The 12,090-nt window shown below is 57.8% G+C and overlaps 1 protein-coding gene across 1 annotated transcript in view; it reads left to right on the plus strand.

The window, feature by feature from the left end:
* The first annotated feature begins 3,848 nt into the window (after window positions 1-3,848).
* Window positions 3,849-12,090, plus strand: part of LIMD1 (LIM domain containing 1) — a 44,672-nt gene continuing 36,430 nt past the window's right edge. Inside the window, exon 1 of the mRNA XM_079795258.1 lies at window positions 3,849-5,917. Within this exon, the coding sequence (XP_079651384.1) occupies window positions 4,540-5,917 (1,378 nt within the window). The 5' untranslated portion in view covers window positions 3,849-4,539. The remainder of the gene's footprint in view (window positions 5,918-12,090) is intronic.

Here is a 12,090-nt window from a genome sequence, read left to right on the forward strand (position 1 = left end):
CTCAGGAAGCAGGTTTGGAGGGGCCACGGTCTCCCGGCCCGCTCTTGGCATCAGTGGGGTGGAAAGAGCCCAGAGGAACCTGGGTTCTCAATTCTTCATCCATCTGCTCAGCTGAAGTATAAAGATCCTTTTCAGAGCTCTCCCTGAACTGGCTCTCCAGCCTCAGGACACACGCAGCATTGTGTGCAGGGACATTCCCCCTGGCCAGCAAGAGGGACAGAGGGGCCCTTTCAGCTAACTGCAAAATAAGCAGGGCTCTGTCCAAAGTCAGGCCTCTGCCCCGTGGGCTCCTGGTAATTCATAGGCTGTCTGAGCACAGTTTACTGCCTACGGTCCATTGCATTAGGGTTTTTCAAATGCCCTTTAGTCAACAATTCTTTATGCACACCTATATGAAAAGCATACTATGTCTGCGTGCAAATAGCTATTCTTCAGATATCCTTCATACGTTCAAATATACATGTGTACATATTTATATGTAGTCATACTCTTGACTAGCAGTATAGAAGATCTGTGACGCAGACCAAATATTTCGTACAAGGTAACAAGATCTGCAGATTGGCAGTGACACACAAAGCTATGATTAGAGTGGTAACATAGCTTTGTAGCCTTTCTTTGTTTCTCCGAGTCTGAGTCAGCCTTCAGTCCAGTTAATTCTTTCCACTTCCAGATGGTAACACTTGTACTCCCTTTTCTGCTGTGACTCGTTCATTCATTTACCAAGCATGTTGAGGGGCCTGCCACGTGCCAGGCGCTGTTCTAGGCTACAGCAATGAACAGTGTGGTCAGCGATCCATGGCCAGCGGTTTGCATTCTAGTGAGGAGACAGATGTTCACCGTGGTATCGGATGAGGACAGGGATGGAGAAGAGGGGACTTTCCGGAGAGGTGACCATTGAGTGCAGATCTGAGGGTTATAAGCGCGGGAGTCCCTTGGGTATCAAGGTTGTAGGCAGGAGAAACGGCAACTCCCTTGCTCACTCTAGTGACACTGCATTCACTTGGCAAAAGCCAGCCCTGGTTAGACCCAACTCGCCACCCACCACACACCCACATCTGCAGAAAACCATGCCACCGTGCTGGCTGGTCTCATTGAAATTTATGCCCAGAATCTCGGCGGAGGGTGGGAGCCTTCGTGCTTCCATCACACATGCTTTCTAGGCCGTGGGCTCTTACTCCCCAGATGACCAATCCCCACCAGCTCCTCTCCTGGCTTCACTCTCACTGACGCCTTCCCATTTCCCCCAGCAATCCAAAGAGCTGCCGACCGCTCCAAGATTCCAACACCTATGTACTTACCTACTCCCTTCTAGCCCAAATCCTTCCTCCTGCACTCCAGGCAGGAGGGGACCAAAGAGTTGGCAGCTGCCCAACTGGGATGAAAAGAGAAGGCTGATTTGCAGGAGGCCCTGGTTGGAGAGTGTGGCTGCCTCCCAGGCTTACCAGCTGTCGGCACTGGATGCACGGGAAGCTGGCCCTGGGCTTGTAGACTTCGTGTCCCCAGTGCTTTGTCAGCTACACCCCCAAAACTCGGGGTTCAGGTGAAGATGTCCTCACGCCTGTGAGCTCCAAGGGGCCCTGCCGCCGGGCTCTGAGGAAGCATGGCCCTCGGACTCCAGACGGGTGGTTCCCAAGTGTGGCTCCTGAGCGAGCAGCATTGGCTTCACCGGGGGACTTGTTAGAGAGGCACATTCCTGGGCCCCACCTAGAGCTGCTGAATGGGAAACTCTGGGGGTGGGTCCCAGCAGCCAGTGTTCTCATGTGCTCCCCGAGGAATTCTAACGCATTGGGGAGCCCCGGACCTGGACCAGTTCCAGGTGATACTGTTGCTGCTGGTTCCAGGACCCGCTTTGAGAACCACTGCTCTAGAAATGTCGTAAGCAAATTACTCAGTTTCTGAGTCATCATGTTGTTCATTAACAGGTATTACTGAATCCCTAAGGCTGTAATAATGTTTAATAATGATTACCTGCGGGCAACTTTTTACAGAGTTTATGTATCTCTATTGTTCAAAGTTATTATCATAAACATGTACTACTTTTGTAGATAAAAGAATTAAAAGACTTTAAAATAAAGATATCTTATTCTAGTATACTTCTTTACAGCTGTGCTTCTCAGACTTAATTGTACAAATAAAGCACTCAGCCTCCAGGAAGAGGTGACTGCGCAAAGCAGGGGAGGGTGAGCACTGAGAGGTTCAAGGTGAGGCCCTGCCCACCAGGAAGCTCCCTCAGCCAGAGCACGGGGTGGAAAGGTCCCCACGCCAGTTCCAGGGAGCCGTGCAGGGTGTCAGTTTCAGTCTAGGTCCAGGGTCAGCATGGAGGGTGTGGACAAAAAAGGATTCTATGGAAAGTAATCTCCAAGGGTGATCTGATCATAAATTCTCAGCGAGGCAGGTCACGGTGGGCAGTCATGCACCAGGCATATAACCTCTTTGGTAAAAGGCTTCTCTTTGCCTTAAGCAAGCCCTGACCCTTGTCTCTGTGCACCTTTGAAATGCCCCCCCTTTCAGACCCCTCCTACGGCGAGATCAACCTCAAGAGAGCACGTGATATTTGTTTGTTTTTTACATATTTTTATTGATTTCAGAGGAGAAGGGAGAGGGGGAGAGAGATAGAAACATCAACGATGAGAGAGAAGCATTGATCGGCTGCCTCCTGCACGCCCCACACTGGAGAACAAGCCCGCAACCCGGGCCTGTGCCCTGACTGGGAATGGAACCGTGACGTCTGGGTTCATAGGTGGACATTGGACCACTGAGCCACGCCAGCCTGGCAAGACAGCACAGGATCTTAACTGTCCTGTAACCCACCCCCGCCCTGCTTCCTCCCACCTTCAGGTCATCTTCCTTAGGTTTCCTCCCCAATTCCAAATGCATAAAAGAAGCTGCCAACTGTCATTTTCTTGGGAGCATGTATCTCAGTCTGTTAAAATCCCTCCTCCGGGCGAATCCTCTATTTGACCCAAGCCAGTTTTTATAAACATTCTCCACAGGTTTGCATGGTCTTTAGTTGACAAGGGTTTACGCAGGGAAGTGACTGGCCTGGCATTTGCCTTAGGACCACTCTGAGCTGCTGTGCAGAAAATGAAACCTCTCACCTGGGAGGAGGTGCGGGGGGCGCTCAGGGGTCAGCCCTCCCCGCCCAGTGGATCTACTTGGGGGTCAGGAATACCCATAGGAATAAGGAGCCACCAGGGCCCGCGTTTTTATACCCGCGCTCCAGGAACATGACTTTTTCCTTTTCAGAGGACTTGGCTCCATCAGGCTTTGCTGGCTACGACGGCTTCTTGGACACGTCCCCCTCTGCGCCTTAAGTCTCCCCACCTGTCCAAGAGGACGTCGGGCCAGCCCACGGGTGACACACCGGGCCTCTGCTCCTGCACTTCGGACAAATTGGGCGGCGGACACCGCCCGGTCAGAGGAAGCGTCCAAGGGCACACGCGGGGTGGGCTTCCTGCCCGGGAAACTGAGGCACGGCGGGGAGAGGATCATGCGGCGCCTGGAGACTCCCGCACACTGTAAACGGCCGCCTGGGGGCCACGCAGGCTGCCCGGGCGCGGAGGCCCGCCCCGCGCTGCCGGAGGTGGGGGGTGGGGGGGAACGGAGCGGTCCAGGCTCGCAGGGGGCGGCGGAGGCAGCAGGAAAACCCCGCGCAATCGCGGCGCTGGAGCGCGGGCCGAAGTGCCAAACACACTTCGGGGCTCCGCAGCCCGTGCGGGACGGGCGAGGGGCCACGTTGCGGGCTGTAGACCTGCCCCGGGCGCCCGCCCTCCGCCGCCGGCCCCGCCCTCCGCCGCGCCCCCGCCCCGTGGCCACCTCCCCCGCCCCCGCCCCCTGCAGGCCCGGGACGTGCCGGGCTGGCGACTGAGCGAGGGGACGGCGTCCGGCGCACTCACTTCCGCGTCCCGCCGCCCTCGGCCCGCGCGCGTCCAGCCGCCTCCGCCGCGATCGATCGGACAATAGGCCGCCCGCCCCGGCCGCGGAGAACTTCCCGCCGCCCGGCCGGCCGTGCGCGGGGGCCGCTCCTGCTCGGCGCGGGCGGGATCCCAGCCCCGCGGCCGCCCGGGAAGCCGCGGGGGACCCAGCGCCCAGGACTTACCTGCGCCTCCGGCCGCGCGTCTGGCGGCCTCTACACTCTGGCTGAACCGCTGCACCCCGGACCCTTCCGCGGCTGCTGCCTTGTGCGTTTCCGAGTTTGGTTACAGAGGATGTGACTTTTTTTTTTCCTCCTATTCTTTTTCCTTTTATGATTTGAGAAAGAGAAAGCGCAGAGTAAGCTGGGACAGGGAAGCGCCACCATCTGATCCCACGTGGACACTTCCGAGGGGAAAAGAAGTTGCAGGAGAACTTGGTGCCTCTGGCCTTGAGGCCTCGACTTGGGCTGGACTCTAAGGCCTGGGGTCATGACTCTCACTTTGGGCAGGTGGAGGGTTTTACTTGTTCTGGGCTGGACTTGAGCCCCCCTGTTCTTGGCCGCCCCCTCCAACACACACACACACTACCCGGCGCCTGGCCTAGGCCTCCACACCCGTCAGCAAGATGGACAAGTACCAGGACTTAGGCCTGGAGGCCAGTAAATTCATCGAGGACCTGAACATGTACGAGGCTTCCAAGGATGGACTCTTCCGAGTGGACAAGGGCGCAGGCAACAACCCGGAGTTTGAGGAGACACGCCGGGTGTTTGCCACCAAGATGGCCAAGATCCACCTCCAGCAGCAGCAGCAGCTCCTGCAGGAGGAGACCCTGCCCCGGGCCGGCCGCGGGCCTGTCAACGGCGGGGGCCGCCCAGGCCTGCAGGCCCATCGGGAAGCTGGTGCGGGCAGTAGGCTGACCCTGGACGGCGCTGCCAAGCCCCCTCTGGCTGCCTCGACAGGAGCTCCTGGGACAGCCACCACCGTCGCTGCTGGGCAGCCCTTGTTCCCGGCCCAGGAGCAAAAGGCCAGGCCGTATGTCCACACAAGGCCTGGCAGCCAGGACTGTGGTTCCAAGGAGAGCCTGGCCGGTTCGGAGATGTCTGCCGCCCACGGGCTGAGCCCCTGCGAGGACCCTTCTTGCCTCACCCATGGAGACTATTATGACAACCTCTCCTTGGCAAGCCCCAAGTGGGGTGAAGAACCCGGAGTGTCTCCCGGCATCAGGCTGGGTGGAGGGACCGGGTGGCCTGGCGCCCCAGGCGGTGACCCATCACCACCCACACCCTCCAGGGACCCTTACCTGTACCAGCCGCAGCTCTCCCCAAGCTCCAGCCGGTCATTTGAGAGCGGCCAGAACGGTGGGAGTAACGGCCGCAGCAGTGAGAAGCCAGCGGGTCTTTGGACCACTGCCTCCTCCCAGTGGGCGCGCCCTGGCCCTCCCTCCCCAGGCCTGGAGAACGGGGCCCTCCTGGGGCCCACTCAGCCCAGAACCCCTTTTTCAGGGGGCTGCCCCAGTCAAGGAGCTCTTCCAAAAACAAACTCGGGGGCACGGAGTGAGGTTTCAGGCATGATGCCCAAACCAAACGCGCACCCGCAGTCCTGGTTCCAGGACGGGCCCAAATCCTACCTTTCTAGTTCTGGGCCATCATCTTTGCCAGCCAGCATGGACAGTTTGCAGCTGGATGCCGCCCCTGGGCTGGGTCCCAAGCCTGGCTGCACAGACCCTGGCACTGGTCCCAAGCTCAGCCCCATCAGTCGTGTCCATCCAGTGATGTCCACCCCACTTGAGTTATCTTGCAAAGAAGGTCCCCCTGGCTGGTCTTCTGAGGGTGGCCTGGGGTCTGTGCTCCCAGAGAGCCCCAACCCCCACAGAGTGAGGCTGCCCTGCCAGACCCTCACGCCGGGTCCCGAGCTTGGGCCCTCGACTGCCGAACTGAAATTAGAAGCCCTCACCCAGCGTCTGGAGCGGGAGATGGATGCTCATCCGAAGGCCGATTACTTTGGTGAGTGAGAGGCCCGTGGCGTCGCCCGCAGTGGGTGATGGGGTTGCCACCAGGGATGCTGTAGCTCTCCGTGAGTGGCCTGTCCTTTTTTTTTTTTTTTTTTGCTTCCTCTTTCAGCTACTTCTGATTCAGAAACTTGAAAGCATCCCCCTGGCAGAAAGCGGATCTTGCAGCTGGGAGTTACCCATGTGCATAGGGCGAAGCCGGGTGGGATCGCTTGTGACTGCTTTCAAAAAAGAGAAATGCTGTGACTTTGGGTTTCAAGGGTTTCGGGCGTGCCCTCGGGCCTTACACTGACGGGCTCATTTAGACTTGAATGGGAGCGGCTGTCTTAGGTCCCCCTGCCCCTGAGCGGTGCCTCAGTAGTTGGCTGGGCCAGGCAGGTCTGGCTATTTGAGGACCAGTGGTCAGGCAGGAGCTTTGTAAGGCCGTGTGTGTGTGTGTGTGTGTGTGTGTGTGTGTGTGTCTGCAAGTACTGTGTGTAGTTGAGGCAGGTGTCACACTAACATGAAAGTATTTGTTCTAGAGCATGGTTCTTTCTCTAGCCCTTCCCCTGAGGATGGGTTAGAGATGTAAATTATAGGGTGCCACCCCAAACCTACTACATCAGAAGTTGGGGTGAGACCCGCCATCAGCATGTTCACAAGCCAGCTGAGTGAGCCTGACATTCGAGGAAATTTGAGACCCGCGGACGAGCTGCCTCCTGACTCAGCCCCCCACTTCCACCCGGGTTCCCGACCGCCCGCAGATTGCTGACAATGGGATGGAAGATGCTCCTTTCTGGTTTTGCTCAAACTTGCAGGTTTTGCTTTGTGCTCTTTTGAAACCCACACGCTCTGGGAGACTGCTGGCTCCGGCTCTCTCTCCGCCCAGGGCTTGGAGGCCGCGGGAAGCTGTGGAGTAAGGCTGTGGCGGCTCAGAGGGGACCTAATTGAAAGAGCCTATTTTTGGAAGAGTTTGAGGGTTGTTTTTGTTTTTTTGTTTTTCATTTTTGAACTCTGGATTCTTGGGGTCACAGTTTCTCCCCCTGAGGCCTGAGAGCCCTGGGAAGCCGAGTCCCACTGGGGAGACCGCCTGCCGAGTGGACAGCGGGGGCAGGGGAGGCCCTGGGGGTGTGTGTGGGGGAGGCTGGCTGCTCCCAACCTCTCTGGTATCTGTGAATGGACGATTCTGTCCCAAGGTGGGTATTGAGTCCCAGGCTCCCATGGTGACACTATGTTCCTTTTTTATTTTTTTTTTTTTATTTTATTGATTTCAGAGAGGGAGGGAGAGGGAGAGAGAGAGAAACATCAACGATGAGAGAGAATCATTGATAGGCTGCCTCCTGCACGCCCCAACACTGGAGATCCAGCCCACCTGGGCGTGTGCCCTGACTGGGAATCGAACCGTGACCTCCTGGTTCATAGGTCGATGCTCAACCACTGAGCCACGCCGGCCGGGCTGGCACTGTGTTCTTGCTCCTGAGAGCCTCGCGGTGACCACGTCACGTCACACCGCGCTGGGTGACTTTTGGTGGTTTCTGTTTTCGAGCACGTAGCATCATCTCCCTGAGAACTGTCTCTTCTCCGCAGATGGCTCCCTTTGGGGGCTAGTGCTGAGCTGGAACTGTTGTGGGTTTTTAAATTTAGACTTTGGCTTGGTTCTTTTGTTTCAAGCTGCTTAAACCACAAGACAACAGTTTTCTTTTTTCAGGGAGGCAGGATGACCCCCGGGATCAGAGCGGGCATAGTAGTGAACACCCTTCGTTCATTCAACGCGTACTTACTGAGCGTCTCCCCTGGGTCCCAGAGAGACAGGGACAGACAGAAACTGCCTCCCCCAGAGGACGGTGCAGTAGAGGAGACAGGACGTGAACAAAATAAAAAAGCCGGTTCTGGGAGAGGAGGGAGAGGAGCCGCAGGGCAGGGAGGGCTCCAGTTTTCCATCAGGTGGTCAGAGAAGGTCCCATCCAGATGGAGGCATTGGAGCAGAGACGTGAGGGAGGCCAGGGAGCGGGCCACTCGTCTGCCCAGGGAGAGGGCGTGCTCGGCGGGCAGACAGCAGGAGCAGAGGCCCTGGGGCCTGGGCTGGGCCAGACACTTGACGTGGACTCTTTAATTTACTCGTCACAGCCACGCTTGGACGCAGGCTCTGTGGTTATGCTCACCGCACTGAGGAGGAGACCGAAGCTCAGCGAGGCTCCATTACATCCCCGAGGTCTCCTAGGTGGTGCCGGTGTGGTGGGATGGGAGCCCCCCCACTCAGCCGTCAGGGCCGTGCCTCTCACAGCATTGCCAAGCTGCCCCCCAAGGTCACCTCTGAGAACCCCACTCATTCATTCTTTTTTTTTTTAAATATATTTTATTGATTTTTTACAGAGAGGAAGGGAGAGGGATAGAGAGCTAGAAACATCGATGAGAGAGAAACATCGATCAGCTGCCTCCTGCACACTCCCCACTGGGGATGTGCCTGCAACTAAGGTACATGCCCTTGACCGAAATCGAACCCAGGACCTTTCAGTCCGCAGGCCGATGCTCTATCCACTGAGCCAAACGGGTTTCGGCCATTCATTCATTTTTTTATGGCTTTTTCAAAATTGGGGTGAACCTTACATAACAAAGTCATTTTAAAGGGAACACGTCGGTGGCATTTAGTACATTCACAATGTTGTGCAACCGCCACCTCTCCCTAGTTCCCAAACATTTCATCACCCCAAAGGAGGCCCTGCCCCCCGTAAAGCTGTTGCTTCCCCTCTGCCCCTCTCTCCCAGCCCCCCGAGCCACCACGCTGCTCTCTGTCTAGATTTACCTGTTCTGCATAGTTCATGTGAAGGGAACTGTTGGCATTATTCACATGTAGAAAGTTCAAAAGGCATAAAGATACATACAGTGAATTCTTCATCCTCTTTCCTCCCCTGTTTCTGGTTGGGTGTCTCGAGTAGAATGGAAACATGTATCTCGTGACGGTGGTGCATGCTGTCACCTGCTTTTTGCCTTTGCCCCTGAGCCGTGTGTGTTGGCAGTGGTCCCGTATTGGCACGTGTGGCGTTGGCTCAGTCGGCGCCATGGGGATGTGCCCCGGCTCACGTAAGCAGCCCCCTCCCTGGCGGGCCTTTAAAAGGGGCCATCTGCGAGGTGCACGCGGAGCTGTGGGATAAACTCCCGGGGGTGGGGCTGGGGGCTGGGGGCCGTGTGCCCTTCCGGTACCGCCTGGTGGCTCTCTGTGGAGCCTGTGCCGGGAACCCGGCTGCCCAGCAGGGAGGAGAGGGCCTGCCCATGCCCGGTGGCAGCTCCCGTCGCTCTGTGTGACTGGCCGTGTGGCATAGGCCGTCCGTCCTCTGAGCATCTGGCCGTCGGCTCTGGGCCCAGGCCCCCCCACCCCCCACCCCCACCGTGGGGCCTTGAGCGAACCCTGCTCTCCTCCATGCCTCCCCCATCTGTGGGACAAGGAGGCTGGACCAGCCGAGGGGCTCGCCACACAGACACCCTCCCTTCCCCAGATGTGGTGTCTGGAAAGACTTGGTCTGCCCGCGCACTGCAGTTGTTAAAGAACGATGAGCTTGTACTTCACATAGAAGGATAGCGACAGACACGGCTCTGGCCAGAGAGTCGGGGTAAGGCGACTGTCGCGATCAGTCGATGTTGTTCTAGCCAGAAGCAGAGCAAAGCGGGGGGGAGGGGGTAGTTACGGAGGCCCTTCCTGGGGCACACGCAGGTGTCCTGGGGGTACTTGACATTGGGGATGAACTCGGGAATCCCTGCCCCCACCTTTTGAGAACACTGAGTCTGAGGACACCTGGGTTTCCAGTTATTGATCAGTGGTCACCGCGGATTCTTCTGGCACTTTCTGTGGCTGTTCTTGTGGACTTATGACAACCTGGTCCGACGGGGCGTTTCTTCGCCCCCTTGTCCTTCTCCAGGAGTCCTTTGTGGTCTCTTGTGTCCTTCTGTCCACGAGGAGAGAGTTCAGGACAGACTGGATGCTGGAGGAGGACGTCCTCGGGTTCCCCGCCTTCCCGGCCCCGCTCTGGGGGGAAGCCGCCCGGTGCCATGTGGCTTCTGGCTTCTGTTTAAGCACCACTGTTTACAGTGCAGAGGACGTGAGGAGGACGGGGTGCTCTTGTGCAATCTTTCCCGCCTTTTCCTCCGCACGTTCGTCTTCCCCGCACGGGGCCTCTCCTCCTTCCTAAGGAGAAAGGACACTGAGCCGCCTGTCCCAGGCTGCGTCTCCGGGAAGCTGCCTCTGGGGCAGAGGCTGGCGTGCAGGGGGCTTCCCGGGACCTCACCTGCGGAGAGAGGGGGAGGCGCGGGTGGACAGAGAGCTCCAGCAGGCCTGGGTGACCCCAGTTACCCCCAAATGCCAGGCAGGTCAGCACACCTGAACCTGTGCTGAAGTGGAGGCGGCACAAGCTTATCGGCCCTCAGGCACCGTCTGAGCAGCTGGCGTGACGGGGGGGGGGGGGGGGGGGGGCCATCGCCTTGGAATGCGCCCGAATTCCTTCTGGAGACATCGGGCCATCATCGCCGGGATCCAGGCGTGCGTTGCCATGGGGGTAAATTCCTGGTCCTCCGGGTGACGGTTGTCAGTGGCACCCAGGACTCCAGCCCTGCCTGTCTAGCCCTGCGGTGCACCCCTGGGCTGTGGGACACCCACTCCTTTAGAAATTGGAGCCTGTGCATTTTTTTAGTAGATCTGGCAACCTTCCCCTCAAAATCAGGAGGACATGTGTCTTTTAACTTCCTATTGGTGGATAATAGACACATATTGTAGATGCTCACCCAGTGGACACACCCACGTTACCTGCACCCAGATCAACACCAGCACCCAGGAAACCCTCGTACCTGCGCCCTTACAATCATCGTAACTTTTTTAAAAAACTTTTTATTTTTTTAAATATATTTTATTGATTTTTTACAGAGAGGAAGGGAGAGGGACAGAGAGTTAGAAACATCGATGAGAGAGAAACATCGATCAGCTGCCTCTTGCACACCCCCTACTGGGGATGTGCCCGCAACCAAGGTACATGCCCTTGACCGGAATCGAACCTGGGACCCTTTAGTCCGCAGGCTGACACTCTATCCACTGAGCCAAACGTCGTCACTCTTGAAAGATAACCATCGCCGTGACTTCCGAAGGTTTTAAACAAGCGTGTACCTTGGTTGACGTCCTGAAGTAACTTCTAAAACCTTAAGCGAATTTAAAAACGTTCCATGGCCGGTTTGGGGATGAACGGCAGCGTGTGGGGGTCAGAGTGCCGATGGGCTGTGGATAGCAAGGAACCTGGGACGCCAGCGTGGCCAGCTCCATCGCCGCCCACTGCGCTGTCCAGCTCGCTCTGTCCTGAGGCTGCTCCTGTGTGGTCAGTGGTCAGGGCTCGGACACCCCTGGTCCCCTGTGTTCTCCTAAGGAACGGGCTTCCCATCATCCTCTCGCCCCATCCCTTTCTGCCATCTCTGTGGTATGGCTCTTCAGAGGTTTCAGGGCGAGGATGGTCACCGCCCGCATCTCGTTCAGGAGGGTTCGGTCAGGGCCCCGCGCTCTCAGCACCAGTGCTGCCGGGAGGGCCGCGAGAGGGTCAGGCCCAGGCCGTTGCATTCGGCGGTGACCCCGTGGTTCTCCTGCCGTGGCTGTGCCCCAGCCCATTGCTCTCGGCTCCCGTCACACCAGCTGACCCCTGACCTTGTGTTCCTTCCCACCACGGGGTTCTTGCCCTTGCCCTTCCCCAGGCAACGTCCTCTGGCCAGCACGGTGCTCCCACCCCTGCGGTCCCCTGGGGGCCGCGGTCTCCGGCTGCAGCACCGGCGGGTCCTGACACCGGTTTCCCACGGCGCCTCCCTGAAGTCCTCCCTCCTCGGGATGGTGTTCCCGCCGTGCTCCCTCGGGACCAGGAAAGAATCTGTGTTTCCATCTGTTTCTCCTGCTCTCCTTAGCAATCGGGAGCCGAAACTGACCTCAGACAAGGCCATTCTCGCCAGAGGTTTGTTTCTCAGTTGTATTTCTTCGCACGTGTTGACGTAGGGCTCCTGCACGGGAGACGGAACTGCGGGAGCAGGGCAGGCACTGGGGAGTGCGGGAGCCAGGTGTCCTGGGCTCTGCCCCACCCACAGCCCCGGTGTGGCATTGGGCAAGCTGCTTTCTCTGCGCTGGGCTGCCCGCTTCTGGCCTGAAGTCCAGCGGCTCTGGGTTGGGGTGCA

The sequence above is a fragment of the Cnephaeus nilssonii genome, assembly GCF_951640355.1.
Source record: "Cnephaeus nilssonii genome assembly, chromosome: 17".
Lineage (NCBI taxonomy): Eukaryota > Metazoa > Chordata > Mammalia > Chiroptera > Vespertilionidae > Cnephaeus > Cnephaeus nilssonii.